The following is a 20,021-nucleotide window of genomic DNA, read 5'->3' on the forward strand; positions in this document are numbered from 1 at the left end:
CAATAATTCCAAGTTTACATCTTTCTCCAGTAAAGCAAGAATTCCTGCAAATTGGCAGCAGACATTATTCAAGATATTTTTCTTTTTAAAATTTAAATTTTTGACTGTTTAATTTTCCACCTTTCTATCGAGATATACAGCCTTAGCAGGCCGAGACACCAGTTCCTGTTAGAGCATTGCAGTTAAACAATGCTAAGCCTGGTCAATACTAAAATGAGTGACCATTTGGTAATACCAAGTGCTGTAGGTGGTTTGAAACCTGGAGAGGGGTGGCCACCACCAGGCTATTCTTACTCAAGACATACTGCATCAAATAATGCAACGCCTCCATGACCTGGAGAGTTTAGGGATTCTATTGAGATACAGAAACAACACAAGTATGAGAATTATGCGTAAGACAGTGAGAAGATGATACAAAGAGTTTGAATGCAAAATACAAATGTTATTTACAAAACTACAAAGTTATCACGACAGTGTTTCATCTAAACACTCTAACACATCTCAAAATCATACATCATGTGGTACAAACAGAATTTTTATTTTGCTTTCAATTAAAATAAGCTTTTAGTCAAAGTCTAGATTTTATATTTTTATAGCTCCTGAGTGTGAATCCATTAGTTGCAATACTGACCAGAACCACATGATTAACACCACGGCCAATGTTGAAATCGGGTTAGCAATCTGGCTGAAGACAATGAGCAGATGATTCGGGCCTGTGCACTGAACAGACAGATGCATGTTCAGAGATACATGCTGAGAAGGCAAGCCATTAACAACTTAACAGAAACACTATGCAATCTTCTGTTCATTGTTCTGCTGTTTTCAAAGTGGAACAATATTTTATTTTACACCAGTTTTTTTTTTGGGGGGGGGGAGGGGGCATTGAATCCAAAAATCCTACTCATTTTTTCTAATTTGATCAAGGAATTCCCGAATTTTAATCTATTTACCATAATCATATTTGGTTTAACATCCGTGTTACAACATGATGTATGTATTGGACAGCTTTTTGAAATTGACTTGCCAACTAATCTACCTCTGACTAGGTTTTCATTTATCCCTCTTTTTCTCTGAAGTCCTTATCACTTCCTCTTCTGTTTTCTTTGATCTTCTTCCTCTGATCTGAATGTGTCACCTCAACATCCATTAACCTAAGAACTCTCATCCATTCTTTCAACATGAATATACCATTAAAAACTTCTGTATGCGTTCAAATATACTTTGATTATATCTTAGTTTTCATCAATCATCATTGTTGCAAATAAACTGGTTATCATCTCAACCTCCTTGCAGTTCCACTATGCCTTTTGAAAACCAAGTTACACCCAGCTTTCTAATTATTCTCAGAATATTTCTAATACATATATCCCAACTCTCTTCCTGATTTACATCAGTGATCTCCCAAATCACATCCTAAGATCATACACAAACATTTATGCTGCTGACACTACCATCTATGGCAACACTTCAAAAGGTCATAAACAACCAAATTCTCTGATTCTTTCTCCTCTGATCTTGATCACATGGTACAATGGGGAAAGAGGTGGCTAGTTAATTTTACTGCATCTAAAACCAAGCTTCTATCTTTACATCAACACTGATCCCCATTTGGCATCAATTGAAATAAATGGCTCTCGTCTTAGGGAGGCTCTATGTTTTGACAAGCTTCTGGGTCTGACCTTTACTCCTGATCTGAAATGGAACATGTACATGTGAGCAGGAGCTACTAGAAAGTCTTATCCTGCCTTGACAGTTCAAAATAGACTTCATAGACTAGTGGGGGATGTTTTTTTCTCTTCCCTGCAACCTCTTTCTCACAGAAGATATGTTGCGAGCCTGCCTCTGCTTTATTGTTATTTTCCTGGCAACTATTTGTTAGAGTTCAAATCTATGCTCCTCCTTCAAACTTAAAAAAAAAACACTCGTCTAGCTGAAACCACTATCAATAATTTTCCCCACTCTTTATCTGTGTCTAAACCTAAACGTAGATTCCATGAACAAAGCTTCTTAGAACTGCACACATGTGGAACTATTCTGTTTCCCTGCTTTCCAATTGATTACAATATGGTTGTCTTCAAGTCCAACATAAACAAGTTGTTGATGAGTCATCTTTTTAAGTAATCCAATTTACCAAATTTCCACAACTAACGATTATGGTGATATTATCCCATTGACTACTGTACACTCATTAACCCTTATCCTCGAGTGACCTCTGGGCCTTGATAAGTGTTGACTCCTATGTACAAAAAAAACCATTTAAAACAAGAATAAGGCTCCTAAAATTCATACTTGAATTGACCTGTGGCATAACTCTAAGTGCTCATTCGTTCTAAGTGACACTCTTAAGGGTTAAAGGTTCAATTCTCAGTACAGGTGATACTAAGAAACCAGTTACAAATTAAGACTTCTAACCTAATCATGACTGACAGAACAATAGCAAGCTACTCAGGATTAACGTTCCGTCCAAAATTTCATACAGATGCTAGAGTTTAACAAAATGCACCTGGAGAAAGTTGGAGGTTACATCAGCCTAAAACGTGAGAATAACATCCAAGATAGAATAGCAGTTCAAATAATACAAACATAGGAGTATATTACGTTGTATGTTGTGTTATACGAGGGACTCCAGCATTAATACTGTGAGCTTCTGATTTCTACCCATCAATCACTACGCTTACAAACCTAGAGAGAAATGATTTAATGATTAAGACATTGTTGAAGTAAATACTGAAAATTGATACATAAAATATATCTACTTCTATTTCATGTTCTATTGCTTTGGTGACATGCCTTTTTTGTGAATGTATCATTAATACTCGATCTTATCCTAACATGGGTATGCTTGGAGTACTTTTTTATATTATTAATTACTAACTTTATTTTTCCTATGTATTATCCTAAAGTAAAGTTTATTCTTTTGTTAATTTGGCTTGTACAGTTTGTGACGTAATCCTTAAATTGGATTACGTCTTTAAATAAAAATTGAAATATTCAATTTTAGGCCAAGAAATGGTTTTTAGTTATTTTAATATCTTATCACCAAGGCAAAATGAACATGATTTCCAAGAGAGAGAGAGAGAAAGAGAAAGAGACAGGGAATATAAAAGAGAGAGAAAGAGAGCGGTGAGAAAAGCCTTTTAACACACATGACCCGGTCAACGAGATGACCGGGTCAACACATACTTTTCAACCTGAACCCTGCTAGTTGCTAAGCAACAAAGAAAAGAGAGAGATAAGAAATGTATTGAGAAGAGGAGAGAGAGAGAGAGAGAAAGAAAAGAAAAGAGACCTTTTGGTACAACAGTTACTGCTTGGCCACCGTGCCAAGCGGGCGTGAAAAAAATTCCTACCCCAGCGACACAGAGAGCGAGGTCATCCGGATAGAAGATGTTGATCCCTCACCCCCATCAATAGTGAAAGGAAAGAAATAATGCCTGGGAGAACAAGTCAGTGTAATCAAAATACAGGATGTTAATTTCACGAACACAGGAGATACGATACTCCAGGAATAACCAAAACATTGGATGGATATAGGAATATCACGTCATGAACTGTCACCCGAGGCGAATAAAACGAAGGTTTAAGCTCACTTTGAAAGTTAAAGAAAAAAAAAAAAAAAAAGAGAAAAGAAACATAAAAAACTGTAAGTTACCTCTCTCTCATATATTATATCAGCAAATTCATTTTGCCATCATTTTGTTCGGACTGAATATATGTTTTTTTGTTTTGATATATTTCTCAGTATTTTCAGATAGTAGATAAAGGCACCCCTTTCCACACTCTTGTAATTTGTTTTATTTTTTTTTATTCTATTTGATCCCATCCCCTCCCTACCATAGTTTTATAATAAAATTTAACTTTGAAAGTTACCATTGTGTGTCGTGTTTTTCGTTATTTTCATACACTGTTCATCGTCTATTGTATATTTCTGGTTTTGAAAGAGTCTCCCCATATTTTTATTTCAGCAAGGTGTACTGAACCCAGAACATATATGTTTTAATGTTCATTGCATTTCATGAATGTCTTTTTATTTTATTTTTATTACGAACTCATGAATGTGTTGTTATTATTGTATGTTTGCATTAATAATAATTGAATTCGTAATAAGTTTAATAGATTTGGTGGTGGAGTCTTTGCAGTTTAAAATCTCTAATGTTTATTTATTTAAAGGTTCAAATCTCGTTATGAGGGATACTATGAAAACAATTAGATTATTTAAGACTTGGTCATTGCTAAAAAAATAAGAGCAAGCTACTCATGTGAATTAAATAAAGGGTTCCGCTGAAAATTCTGTACAGATTCTGAATTTAACAAGATGCACCTGAAAAAGGTGAGGGTAATAACATCCAAAGTGAGAACAGTAGCTTGAATAATTCAAATACAATTATTAATCTGCATCTTAAACATTCTGAAATCTAAAACTCTTACAAAGATCAATTCAAAGTTAAGTTTGTCAAAAACAAAATTTGTGATGACTTGACTGTCTGGAACAACAAGACTTGCATATGCAATTCACAGTTAGACAATTCCAGATATGTGAAAAATGGAGAGGAGGGGAAGAATTAGTTATTTAAATTAATTTCATGATCAGCCATGGCAAAAATGGAGGTAATTAATACTTCAACGATAATGTTTTTTAAATAAATATGCAAAAATAAAAAGTAGGGCTATTTTAGAAACCCAACCTGACCAACAAAAATGGATATTTTTAAAGCATTCAATATAATTTCTGTTTATGTCTCCATTGTTAAATTTTGAATCATTTATCCACATCTCATATGCTAAAGTTGTTTTCACACAGGATGTCTACACAATTTTCCCTTTATTCACCATTACTGATGTAAATATATATGCAATGTTGCATGTTTAATGGGATGCATAGTTGCAATGTATACAGATGACGGGCTAGTGATAGTGAAAAATACCTGTTGAGGGAGTTAATCACCCAAAATTTGGCTTCTCCACTTGGAAAACTAGAAAAATTATTGTCTATTTCAGCAGTGGACAGTAGGTTTTTATGTCCAGTGATAAAAGAGTCATTAATTTTTTAGTAGGTTGGCTGTGTGATCTACTCAAAATAAAACCAATCTCTCTTTCTCTCTCTCTCTCTCTCTCTCTCTCTCTATATATATATATATATATATATATATATATATATATTTCAGTAGGATAAGTAGGAGAGGGATCTGTAGGTCTCAGAGAAAGATGCACCCTTAAGCCAATGGACTATATTCGATTCGAGGATATGTTTACCTATTTTTGCAAATCTGTAGTTTGGGCAAGAAGCTGGATATTATTATAACATTAAAATAAAGCATCATTATTTATTTTATAGTTAAATTACAATTGTTTTGGGAGGAAAATCTTTTTGTTACAGCAGTAACCAAGACCATATGATTGACATGATGATCGTTGTCGAAATCAAGCATCGAATTTGGATGAAGACAACAAATGGGCAATCATATACAATCCACACACACACACACACACACTCATTTATCCATTTTGCCTCATCATCTGACACTAACCATGCGATCATATCACCCCACAATATAATAGTAAACCAGAAAAAAAAAAAAAAACATTTATAAATAGGGATGAATTCTCCTGGGTTGCAGCATAGCTGAAGTAATGAAATCTTCTCTAAAAAAGAGCTTGCTTAATAAGAATGATCCTGCATCATATCCTGATTTGCGTACCGGAGACAAAATGTTGTCGACAAGCCTGCAGAACTTGACGAGGTAGTATAGGTCAAGCACTACCAACCTTTTGAGATCATTGGTCAGATCTCGCAACTGTACAAAACGATCATTTGAACAACCACCTGATAGATCTGAACTATCGTGCCTTTTGTGATCTCTAGAAGATACCACAGTTTGTGGGCGACTGAAAGCATGTCAGGTATTGCTGATTCGGATCTCAATATCATTGTACTTCTGACTTGTGTCTTCAAACCTAGTATCTGAAGCAATAGACTTTCTTTAGAGTTTCCCCTCGAGAAGAATCATGCTCTTCTCAGATGATAGGAATGCTATAAAGATGATTTGTTTTCACAGCATTTAACTTTATATCAATCTTAAATGCAAAGTGAAGCATTTTTTCTATGGCTGATTGAATGTCGGCAAAGTTTTCTCCAAGAATGACTATGTCATCAGCGTAGTCAAGGTCAATCAGGACAATGTTGTGCCCAACAGAGACACCAGGAAACTTGAAAAGCATGTTACGGGTAATCCAGTTAATGACACAAATAGTATAGGAGAAAGAACACAACTAACTTTGGAGTGGATGTCAAAGAACCCAGGCATAGCAGCAAATTTTTCTATGTGTCGAGTAGTAATATGCTTTGATGAGGTTAAGCAGCTTGGGTGGAAATCCTTCTTTATGCATTATCTCCTATAGTGCACCTCACCAAGTCAAATATTCCAGCAAAGTCCACAAAGCAAATGACCATGCATTGTTAGTAGCACCATCTATCCTCACAATATAACAATAGTATACGGAAAAAATTATAAATAGGGAGGATTCATACCTGATTCCCCAATCCTCACTGTCAGTTACCAAATGAAGCATCATCTTTGCAAATGGTTCCTAAAAAGAAAAAGAAACATTCATATTTAGGAATTATTCCATAAAACTGAGGGCTAAAAAAGAAAAAAAAAAGAAAAGAAAAAAAAAAGCTTGTTTTCAAATAAAAAATGAATGTTAACCTCAAAACTGTATGAAATATATAAGTTTTATATTAATTAAAACATCAATATTTGATAGCCACGCTCGCTTCATATGCTTTTTTTTTTTACTCTGAAAATCTTTTAATTTGTATTGTATATAAAACCATAATAAAATTCATTTAAGATTTTATTAAAATAAATATAGAAGGTGATAATAAAGTGTTATTATCCCTCTAAATATAAGGATAAACAAACAAGCATGAAAGCAAAGTTTTGTAAAATGTCACGGAGGTAATGATCTTCATATACAGACGTTCTCAATGTTTTACAGTATTAATGAAAGTGAATAAACTAAAGACATTTCTTTCAGATTTTGGGGGACAGAAACGGATAATTTGTAGTTGCATTATTCACACTACTATTCTCATCTTGGACGTCATTTGTACAAGGTTTCAGCCGATTTAACCTTCGACCTTCAGGTGCATCTTGTTGAACTTAGGAATCTGTACAGAATTTAGAATGGAACCCTTTATTTAATCTATATGGATAGTTTGCTCTTGTTCCCTCAGCCATAACAGGGTAGAAATCTAAATTCATAATTGTATTTTTTTAGAATCCTCAGTCTACCAGATCATGGCTGATGGAAAGAGAGCAAGCTACATTGGTGGATTAAATAAGAAGTTTCATTGAAAATTCCATACAGATTCCAGAGTTCAACACGATGCACCTGATGATTGGGAGTTATATCAAGAGAAACATTGTAAAAATAACATCTAAAATGAGAACAGTAGTTCAAAGAATTGATCCTCATCTTAACAATTTCAAAGCATAAAGATATTTTGGTTTGCAGATACTCCAAAATTCAGTTTTTTAAATTTTAGTTGAAAAACACCTGATTTATTGCAGATGTTGACTTTAAAATTTAAATTTTTATATATATATACAGCATGTTCAAAAAGCCACTGAAAGGTTGAAAATCTTTGTCATTTTACCATTAATGATTATTTTTTTCTATTTCAGATATTTTACAGATAATATTTTGGAAATTAATTATAGATAAGTATAGCATTAAATAACATACACAAGTTATGAAATTTTTTTACCAAAAGCAGGCAATGCTTTGGCGACAACATTATCTCTCGCTATGGCAATGTCAAATGGCCACCACCTCCCCAGACTTGACTAGCCCCAACTTTTTCTTGTGGCGATATCTTAAAGAAAGAGTATATGTTAACAAACCATCCTGCAAGATTTGAAGGAAAATATCAGGAATGAAATAAAGGAGATAAATCACAATCCAGAGATTCTGCAATCTCATGAATAATGTTTTGGAAAGAGCACAAATATGTGAAGCTGAAAATGGGCAACATTTAAAAGACATTATTTTTTATAAATAAAGATTGTTTGAATTTTGCATTTATTTTTAAATTTCCCAATGTCTTAGTGTGTTAAAATTACAAAAAGATATAAAAAATAAAGAATCTATTGAAGTTCATAACCCTTCAGTGACTTTTTGGACACCCTGTATATAATCTATATATCTATAAAAGTGAACATATCTGTGTCTGTCTGTCTGTCTGTGTGCATTTCCCTACGCAATAACTGTTGATTTTTAGTCTACAGACTCAAAATTTGATATACAGCATACTGAGATTTGGGAAAATCGATGTGATCAGTTTTCGGTCAAAAATTCGACTGTTAAGGGGTCAAAGTTCAACGATTTGACCTTTGAGAACTCTACCAGACTCCTCCGACAATTTTGGGTCTAAACATTTGAAATTTTAGTTATAGGTTCCTTAGACATGGATCTTATTTAATAACTTGATTTGAGCCCAAAACAATAAATGTTAAGGGGTCATAATAAGGGTAAAATTTTTTAAAAATTGACCTTTTTTTCCTCTTTTGCTCAACATACACCTCCAAACACCCGGGCAACGCGGGGCTGAAATGCTAGTATATATATATGGGTTTGTATTACTGTACACATAGATTCGAAAAAGTTGTCAAAAAACAAATATATAACAAATAAATGTTATCAAAGGCAAGATAAGTTACTTTTCTGCCAAACTGGATATATTTTTTGTGTTTTTATTCAATGTAACATATTTATTCAGCTCGAAAAACATACAGTGTTTACCGATGTATTGGAACATTCAAGATGGTGTCTGATTCTTTCTTTAACACGGTAAGTTTGGGAAAAGGTGTTATAAATAAAAAACCGAATAAAATATTGTTAAAAACTCGCTCAATATATGTTACCGTGACATAGGTTGACATATATTCGGCAGGTTTTTAATAGTATTTTGTATAGTTTTTTATTTATAATACCTTTTCCCAAACTTACGGTGTTAACGAGGGTGTGAGACGCCATCTTGAATTTTCGAATACATTGTTAAAACACTATGTTTTTCAAGCCGAATAAATGCTACATTGAATAAAAACAACAAAAAATATATCCAGTTTGGTAGAAAAGTAACTTATCTTGCCTTTGATAACATTTATTTGTTATATATTTGTTTTTTGACAACTTTTTCGAATCTATGTGTACAGTAATACAAACCCATATATATATATATATATATATATATATATATATATATATGTCTGAGGAATGGTCTCTACAAAACTCCTATCATGTCTACAGACTTGGAATTTGATATACAGAAGATTTAGCCCTGTAGAACAAATTCGAACTTGGCAAGCACAAGTCAACAGTGCTCTTCTACGCATGTGCAAATGTACATTTATACATTCAAGTTGGTTCATTTTTAATTATTTCTTATCCATTTAACAATTTCTCAGATGGCATTGACTAAAGCTGGTGTGTTATATGGTTTGGTTTCGATTCTAGCTGATGGCCCCCAAGTCACTTTTTTTTTTTTTTACTTTTGAAATTACTACCTATATATTGGGTACAATATAATAATCGATAGAGAATTAACTCTAATAAATACGCAATATGCATAAATTAAAATATCATATTTAAGCATATTTTATAATTTGGTAATGCTGTACAGCCTGTTAGTATGTCTCTGTGTGTGTGTGGAATGGTCTCTACTAAACTCCTGTCAAATTTTTTGATATACAGGGGATTCAGATCTATGGAACTAATTTGGTTTTAGCCAGAAAAAATAACCGGTAAGGGGGTCAAAATTGAAATATTGGAACTTGACAAACGTTAGCTGACTAAATGTGTATCTTTTATGCATGTGCAAACATACGTTTATACGTTTAACTACGTTAATTTTTAAAGTTTTGATATGCATATGAACTTAGCTCAGATGGAAACGAATAGCACTGGAGAGTTATATGCTTTGGTTTCGATTTTAGCTGATGCATAAATTAAAATCTCATATTTAACCTTATTTTACAACTGGGCCATGCCAGGCATTTACTACTATAATAATCAATAGAGAATTGGCTCTATAAATACGAAATCTGTATAAATTAAAATATATTTAAGTGTATTTTACGACGAGACAGTCTGCTAGTGTATGTATGTGTGTGTGTATATATGTGTGTGTGTGTGTGTGTATGTATATTCTTGAAGATGATTCAAAATGTGAATTGTCAGCTTTGTTGCTTATTTTTGATTTTATGATGGAGTTTTCGAATACGTCCCGACACTAGGTGACCTAACGATCGTCTTCTTATGTTGTGTCCCATGGTAAGGCGCTTCATTTCTCGATCCAATCGACTAAGATTAGTGGTATTGATTATAAGACAGTTAACAAAAATAATGACACTTAATCTAGAGATGTCAAGTCAAAAGTGTGTTCATTCATTAACTTTAAATACATGGGCAAAACCGTTGGGGGTACACATTCAACGGTATACTCGTTAACCCAGGAACCCCCAATCCACCACACAGTGGGCCCAGATCACTGATTTGTGGAAATAGAAAGTAGGATTAGTGTTTGTGTTAACAATTTGAATGTTTTCAAAGATTAATGATGAATATACTACACAAAAATATCAAGATTAAGAAAATATCCCTTTTCTAGTGTTTTAGGCTCCATAGCCCTTGACTGGGCCCCATTAAATTCTTGTGTGCATTTCTTTATACATGAATCACAATCTGGGAATTTAGTTGGTGGAAACTGCGAGCCATATTCGAAGATAGCTGCAAAGATTTGCTTTTGTGAAACCCCCACTTTGGCAATTTCATCCATTTTCATATGCAGTTAAAATTGAAACAAATATTCATGTTATGGTAAAATTACTAACAAAAACAATATATATTGTCCGAAAATGAACTAAAAACATTTTTATGTCAAAGACGCATCACATATTTTCACATCATGACTTCTGTTTTTTTTTCAAAAGTCTTGAAATCAAAATGAAACGAATATTTGAACACTTTTTGGTTTTTCGTGTGTATAATATATATATATATATATATATATATATATATAATAAAGTAGTAATATAATAAACTCTAAAAACGAACTGATCTCCTATTGCAAACATATGTCCAAGTTTAAATATGGTAAATTTGAAATCACATAGCTATTTTAACCCTTCAAATATATATCTTTTCCCATAATTTTTTTTTTTTTTTATATAATCTTACCTTCTAAGCTTTTTATATTTTTAATTTTATTTGCTTTTTCTTTATTTCTTTGGCCAGTTTTCCATCTGCTGTCTCCGTTTTATGGTATAAGCATACCTATTAATTAAATATATACATCAACCTACTCATTTTTATTCTATGTATTTGTTTACTTATATTTTACTATATGCATTTACATACACATTTATTTGCCTTATTCCGGAGTTTGTAGATACCGGCCTATCCCTCCCCTTATTTTGTATGTAAGTATGCATGTTTTTGTTTAACTTGTATATGTTTTTGGATATGTGTATATATTTATGCATGCGTGTGTGTGTGTTATTGTATATGTATACATATATGTATATATATTTATATGCCTGTGTGTATGTATATACATGTATGTGTGCATTTGTGTCTGTATGTATGTATGTATGTATATATATGTATGTATATATATACATGTGTGTATATATATAATTTTCTATTTTTTTTATTTACTTTCATTTTTTTTATATATAAAAGACGCCCCATTTCATAAACTTAGCCATTTATTTGTTCTGATCAGTTTCCTTAATTTAATTCTGGGACTTTCATGTGCATATCTAAGCTGACCTAATTATTAACGCTAATTTTCGCGCTTCTTGTCTGGGTCAGTTTGACCTTGCTTTTCAAATTAAAATCTTCACCGCTTTTCGAAGTTTTTTTTTTTTAAACCTTAATTTTTTTGATTCATCCAGCCTTGACAGACGTGTTTTTAAATATTCTCTCCAGTACTTTTCTTTTCATAATTTGGAATTCATTCCATTTGCGCTTTTTTCCAAGGAACTCTGCCTTTTAGATTATTTGGACCATTTGGAATTTACCCATTGGATTGAAATTTTAAATTCGACCGTTTTAGATTTTACCATTTTTGGATTTTTACCCTTCACTGGACTGTCCATTCATGTGAAATCTTTTTATCATTTCTTTTACCTCCTGTTCCCCTTACCTCACCCTTTTTTTTTAACCAAGTAAGATCTGCGACTTACTTGTAGTTTCATTAAATACTTTTATATGCAAAATCCGATCCTGCATTTTGCTAATTCCTGCCCTCTGATGAGAAGGAGAGTATTTCTTCGAAACTCCGCGGATTAAGGACTATCCACTTATCTTGTGTTTCCTTTTTTAAAATTAAATATGCTTTTAACTCTTTTTCAAGATGTCTTTTAACATGTTTTATTAATCATTTGTTCATATATATATATATATATATATATATATATATATATATATATATATGTGAGGTGCCTTCAATAAGTTTCCAGACTTTTTTTGGACGGGCACTTTTATTGATAGTACATACTACATACATGAAACTTTAGATATTTTATGAGTTGTAAAAAAAAAAAAAAAAAAAAAAATCATACTTTTGGTAAACCAATCTGATTATTGCCTAGTTTTGAACAGAATTGATGAAAATTTGACCAAGAAATAATTGGTTTATTATTTATTTTGTTAGTAAATAAGTAAATTTTTGTCATTGACAAGCCTGAAAATAGACAAAAAGAACATATGATTTTTGGACACTTTTTCAAGTTTATACGAGGAAGGTACACTTTTGCTTATGTAATACGATATCCGGAAAAAATTCATAAATTTCCACTGATTTTCGGGACTTAAAGTATTGTAAAAAAATGTTTAAATAATCGAAATGGCTTACCCCCCCCCCCCAAATTTATTCGATATTCCAATTAAATGTTTAAGAACAATAAATAAAGACAGCATTTTTCCAGATATGGTGTAGACTTGTTTGGTATCTTTTGGACAAGGTTTCACATAAATTGCTCGTTCAACTACAATCAAGCGTACAAATTCAGTCATAAAAATGTAGAAAAAACATTGAAATTTTATCTAAGAATGAGAGAATTTTGCCACTGAAATATAAAATCATAAGATAAACACATATACCTCTAAATTAGACCCAGGGAGCCATAAAACTTTCTTGTATTTATCAACAAAAATTGAGCGCTTTCAACTACGATTTTTTGAAAATTGTCAACTTTTGGCATTAAATTTCAATGTGAAGGAATAAATACTAAGTATGAATATGTATATTATCTGAAAATTCTATCTTTTGGCTTTCTAAATATTAAAACAGATATCACCTCTGACCCCTAGAGTTGTCTTTTCTTGACCCCCAAAGTTATGCCCTTTTGAGTGGTTCCCACAGAAGCTGTCTTGGCATATAAATGGGCAAAAAGTCCCACAAGATGAACTCCCTTGGCTTTCTAAGGTTGATTTTCGGATTCCTCAGTCAAAAAACCCTACTAGGTGCAATTTTCTAAGCCAGAAACTAAATACTTTTCAAAAAATTTATAATTTTGTAACGATGGATAGTCCCGTCATGAATAGACAATTCTTTTTCGGCCTCTTGGCCTTATTTTGGCTGGGCTCAAAAACAGTGATCGCTGGTTCTGAAATTTGGCAGTTCATAACTTATGTAGATTTTACAGGGGTCAAAAGGATTAAAAATTATGAGGGTGGTGGTAAAATTTCGATCTTTTACTAGATTTGGCATGGAATGTCCCCTAAGCAACATACAGTTTTTTCAAATTTGTTTTGAAAACATACCGTATCCATTTCATTCAGGTTCTTTGCAATGAGTCTTCGTAATTCAACAATGGAGATTTTCTGGCTGTTAACATCAGTCGTATATCCACATTCAACTTTACCTGATTAACAGAAATAAAAATATAAATATGTACATATATTTAATAAGTATAGAACAATAAAAATTTGGATGATTCTAACATTCGGTAAAAGGAAATTAATACCAGAAGATCTAACTTTTTTTTGTTGAACTTAGAAACTGTTAAATCTTTTGATGTATGTGCAGTGGGTTCCACCATGGGGAAAATGTTTGTGAACATTTTCCTTCTCTACTCTCTCCCTACCTCCTCTCAAATGGCACAGTAACTAATAAGAAATGAATAAGCCAATTAACAAAATTTTAAAAATTTCTACGTTATCAAAATAAATGTGACAGTTATATCCATTTCTTGCACTAAGAATGCAAGTTAATCCAGATTTACATAATAGGTACACAATCTTTATATATTGCTCGCATACACGCAATATCAATCGTACTGTTAATTTGCACACTGATTTTAAAACTGGAGATTTTATTAATTAACTATTATTTGTTAGATTTTAAATTCAAAGATTTTTTTTATTTTAATATAAATAATTCTGTTTCACAATATCGTATTTCTGAACAAATATTTAGTATGCATGTTCCAATGTTTCTTTTTTAAGAAATGATTTGATTTTTCAAATAGTTTGGATCTTGAACTAAAAAGAAGAAATAGACAACACATCCACATATAGCCTTGAGAAGCGACCCCTGGTGGCCGGATTACAAAAACTCAGTCACACTTTATTGAATGCTCAACAAAGGGAATGGTTCCCAAAAATTTCCTGCAGAATATCCTAACACAAAGAAAAACACAAAAAGAAATTGAGATTTACTTATGCTTTTAAAACTGTTCAATAAATTCAGCATAAAATTCCAAGTCAAATTTTGTTTTTTTTATTCATTTTCGGTTTTATAACTATTTTTTCACCTATTTGTGACCTTATAATTTTCTGTGCTAATGCACTTACTGATCTGTGCTATTTTTTTAAATCATATTTCCTAGTTTAATTAAAGTTTTAGAATATGTTTTTTATTCAATTGTAAGGTTAAAGTACAGAATAGGTACAAAACATCCTTCCCTCCCCATGTTAAGAATGGCTTTTTAAATAACATTATTTCAGCATGGATCAATAAGTGCATGAGTACCTAATTTTCAATAGATAGACTGCACATGCACACACACACTATTTTTAAAAAAAAAAAAGGAAAAAAAAAAATCTTGCAAAATTGGAAAAAAGGAATCACAACAGCCAAACTTGGACAAAGGGCTTGATATCCCCCTCTTTTTTTAACAATATGGCTTAGCATTTTACTGCAGCTTCACAAGATATCCATTAATAGGAACAATATCCAGTATATAGCATAATCCTTTCTGAGGGTGAGTGGGTTTATTGCGTATCATCTCAGTCATCCACATTAGGGAGGGAGTGTCAATGGGACTATACAGGTACTTTGGTTCCCATCCAGTGAACCCTTTTGATTGGGGAGTTAGATTTTTCCCCACATGCACACAACCTTGAATCTGACTTTGATCTTGTGAGGATACAACAGGGTGAACATCTTCCATTTAAAACCTTACATGCACCAACTTTGCAAGAAAACAGTTGACTATTTGGCATCGTTTTAGAATATTCTCATGAGTCTTTTCCAAACATTTACCAAACAACGACTTGAAGAAAAATGAAAGTTATTTAATTTGGTTGATTAAGTCAAAGATTATAACAATTCTTTGTTTTTACTATAACCTGCTAATGTCTTAGGTTAAGGTCTTTGATAGTTTCCGAGTTTTAGTATGGCAAACAGATAACTGGCCTTTATAATTAAAAAACTGCATAAAAATGGTAAGATGAGGTTCAGAGATAGGAGCAGGAGTGGAGATTCCCTCCTAGACAATATCAAGTATGCTTTCTAATATTTTTTTTACAAATATTTCAGTGAGTTTTGAAATACAAAATAATTGGCAAATATATTTTACGATTAGCTTGGGAAATACAGATTGCCAATTTCGATGTAAATTTTTAATTCTGAAACTTTTTTTGTACGAATAAAAAAAAAAAAATCGGTGAGCAACGTTTGGTTTTGCAGAGAACGAATGAAATGACATTGTTAACATTCAATGTAGTTATATTCTAAAGGCCACTTTAGCTGATTTGGTTCTCAATTTATTTCAAGAAAAAATATTCAACATTAGTCCCAATAATAGAAAGATTAACAGAAAAAAGAAAAAGGGGAAATACTTACCATATTTATCACTGAGGTCTTCATAAACTATCTTTAGAAGCCTTAGAATATTATCAATATGATAATTGGAACAATTCTAAAAAAATAAATAAATTGATCATTTTATTTGTAAAAACAATATTTTGATATTTTGGAAATAATACGTATAACAAGAAATTGATAAAATATTTTTCTAAAATAAGCTTTTTTTCTATATATTTGATAGAAAAAAGTTTACTTTAATACAAGGTTAAAGGAATTAATTATAGGAGTGGGGTGACGATTAGCCTTTTAAAAACTGATGGTCTTTAAATTAGTTTGTAGCTTAATAAAAACAATACCCCCTTCCCCATATCATAATAACCATTAAAATAAGTGTTCTTTACAATGAAAAATAAATAAAACAGATTAACAATTTTTAAATGTTAAAATAATAGAAAAAAAAAAAAATTTCATATACAGAGTTACTACAAATACAATGGCAACAAAACTCACTATATCCTTTAGAGATGAATAAAGTGGAGCAATTTTCCTGAAAAACTATGATTTTTTTTTTCTAGTTTCACTCGTTGCATACTGGAAATCACACCAAAATCAAGGTAAACGCCATTCAGCCATGAGGCACTATCAGTGATGTCCAAGAAACTTTATAAGCTGATCACAACAATAACTGAAGTTATGAAGACCCTATGAGCCCCAGAAATTTCAGAATATTTTTCCGACACAATATTCTATCAGTTTGGTATAAATAAAACTGGCTGGATGATAATCGACACGTGTTGATCACTATTTTTGAACAGCGAATCACAATGGCTGTTTGAAATGAATAATACAAGGTTGTATTTCAACAATTAATCCATTAAGACATATTTAGAACCGCAAATTATAATAGTGGTATAATTCAACAAGATATAGAATTAAAAAAAACATATCAAAATTTAAATTGTTATACTCAATCATATTGATATGACAAAAAAAATGTTTTATAGCATAAAAATAACATCACTGATAAATACTCATATTATATGTTACATCCGACATTAGTTCTATCATACATAATTTCTATCACAAAGCTTGGGTTGACATGTGGCATCCAGACTCTTATCAACAGTACATTAAGAGTTGAAACAGATAACACTATTATAGCTTCTTTTGGCATTGAAAATGATATGATTGAAATTATATTGTCTTCATCGACTTTGCAAATCAATCTTTTTTTCGAGGATGGAGAAAAGAAATGTCACAACATTAAGGTAATGAAACCTTCTCTTTTCCCCATTCTCGTTAATGCTTTAAACAGAAAAGGTTTCAATGTGGAAATTTCAATTTGTCTACTTGATCTCTTTACATGAAACTAAATATAGCTCATATTATTCACCCTTGCATCTAGCAGCTGTGTTTCGAAATGCATAATGTCCAGTAATTAGTTTAGGAGTAAATCCTATACAAAAACATGCAAACATACATGTACTTTGGAAGCTGTTGAAAGTTTCGTTCTTTTAGAAAAAAAGATTTTAAAAGGACATTTTGTATTCCTATAGGTAAACAAATAAATTAAAAAAAAAAACAAAACATTTTTCACATTAATTTTTTATGCATACGTATATAACACATACATATTCCGCTTTATATCAGTTTGCATTGAATGGTTTTGCTTCCAAACTAACCTATCCTTAGCCAAAAGGAGAGAGACTCAACGTTGCCTGAAATTAAATAACGATGCATGCCGGTTTCCAACTGCCATATTTTATTGTCATTGAAATTGGTGAAATTGCCTGTTTTTCAATCAAATCGACTGATTACCTGCTCTAGTTGGGAATCTATTGTGGCACACTGAGAAGAAATGTCACAGGCCTCCTTGCAGTGGCAGTCCATAATACATTGTAGCCTACATTGCACTGTAAAGAACCTACTGTTGATTTTATAAAATTATTTTTATATATAATGTTTTGAATTACAGTTTAAAATACAAAAGTCAAGTATCATACTTTTATTGTGCTCTGAACAGAAACATTCATTTTCGAACACATCCTAATCATATCAAAGAACTGTTGATTTTTTATATGTTGGGCATTTCTGCTTGTGCGGTAATAAAACTTCTCAAATGGATTTGTGAAGGTGTTAACTTTCGTCAAAATTGCCTGTTCCTTCTTTCATTGGATTTTTCAATTATCAATTATCGATACTTATCAAAAATATTTCAATACAAGACCTATCAAAGAACGCTGCCAGATACATAAAGTGCATTTGTGTGAAATTTTATAAAAATCAGCCCAGCCGTTTTCAAATCAATAGGGATCGAACTCACACACACAAAGTTCCTTTTTATATAACAATAGATCTCTATGATGATGGCAACTTATAAAAACACAGATATGGCTCTCGTCTAAGGGAGGCCCCAGGCTTTGATAAGCTCCTGGGTTTGACTTTTACATCTGATCTTAAATGGAACATATACATCAAGTCTGTGGCCAAGGTCGCTGGGAAAATGGTGGGATCCTTCTACTGCTCCAAAAGATATCTCACTAACGATGCAATTCTCTATCTATATAAGAGCCAAGTACGTCCAAAGATGGAGTACTGCTGCCACATCTGGGCAGGGGCTGCTAAAAACAGCCTATCCTGCCTTAACAGAGTACAAAATAGGGCTTGGTGGGGGATGCCCTTTTCTCTACCCTGCAACCTCTTTCCCACAAAAGAGACGTAGCGAGCCGGTCATTGTTCTATCGTTATTTCCATGGCAGGTGCTCGTCTGAGCTCCATTCTCTGGTCCCCCCCTCGCCAATCTTTCTCAAAAAACACCCGACTAGCTGAAACCACCGTCAATAATTTTCCCCATCACCTATATGTGCCTAAATCAAAACGTAGATACCATGAACAAAGCTTCTTTCTTAGAACTGCACACCTGTGGAACTCTGTTCCGCTTGCCCGTTTCCCTCCCGACTTCAACCTGGATGTCTTCAAGTCCAACACAAACAAATTCCTGATGAACCGCCCTTCCCCCTTAAGTAATGACACCTTACCAATTCTCCAATACTATTGCTACACTATCACTTTGATTACTGTACACACAATAACCCTTATCCCTGAGTGGCCATTGGGCCTTGATAAGTGGTGAACTCCATGTAAAAAGAAAAAAAAAAATGGGTTGAGAAACGAAAATTAACCCAAGTCAAATCCAATAAAAAATAATTTTAATTTTCTTTGACAGATATTTTACAAACTGCTTTCTTTGTATATCTTCAAGGGCTGTTGTAGTTTTATTTCGTCTTTCTTTTCATACAAGCAAAGATAAATAATTGCATAATTTTTGTAATTATTGGCATCAAATGACAACCAAATTAGGAAATGTCACAGTGTTATGGAGTGCACTTCTTCAGGCATGTCCATTTCCTCATAATCACCAGGTTTATATATTTTAGTCTTTTCTATTTAAATATATAAACAGTTCTTAAAAAAAAAAAAAAAAAAAAAAAAAAAAAAAAAAAAGCTATCATAACAACAACGTCATATTGTCAATCAATCTCTATTTTAAGCCAGGTTTCCATGTTAAAGTTAATACGCAAAACAATCAGAGGAAATCCTAGATAACTAATTGTCACAAAAATAATTTTTGACTAAAAGTAGATTCAGCAACCCAATTATACTAGTAGCTGAAAGGTATGGGTTTAGTATGACACCATATCAAATGTTACTCAACCCCCTCCCCCTCTAAAAGACAAAAAATATTTTTACGTCAACTTGTTCTCAGAATAATCTAAAGCAATTTATATGAAAAAAAAAAAAAATTAAACAACATATTTCTACTTATCTACAATAGGAACTTTGTGTGTTTGTCTATGTTTGTGAGTTAGTTGATATGTACTGACAGTTAGTTGATATGTATTGATACATCAGTTCTCGT

General features: G+C 32.2%; 1 protein-coding gene across 1 annotated transcript in view; it reads right to left on the reverse strand.

Moving 5' to 3' along the window:
- Positions 1–20,021, reverse strand: part of LOC145293845 (uncharacterized) — a 99,435-nt gene that overhangs the window by 23,247 nt on the left and 56,167 nt on the right. The window contains exons 3-5 of the mRNA XM_080140525.1: positions 16,139–16,214; positions 13,834–13,934; positions 6,530–6,588 (exon numbers count right to left, since the gene is read on the reverse strand). Coding sequence (XP_079996651.1) covers positions 6,530–6,588; positions 13,834–13,934; positions 16,139–16,214 — 236 coding nt within the window. The remainder of the gene's footprint in view (positions 1–6,529; positions 6,589–13,833; positions 13,935–16,138; positions 16,215–20,021) is intronic.

The sequence above is a fragment of the Euprymna scolopes genome, chromosome 15 (assembly GCF_053919585.1).
Source record: "Euprymna scolopes isolate OS-2025 chromosome 15, ASM5391958v1, whole genome shotgun sequence".
Classification (NCBI taxonomy): Eukaryota; Metazoa; Mollusca; class Cephalopoda; order Sepiida; family Sepiolidae; genus Euprymna; species Euprymna scolopes.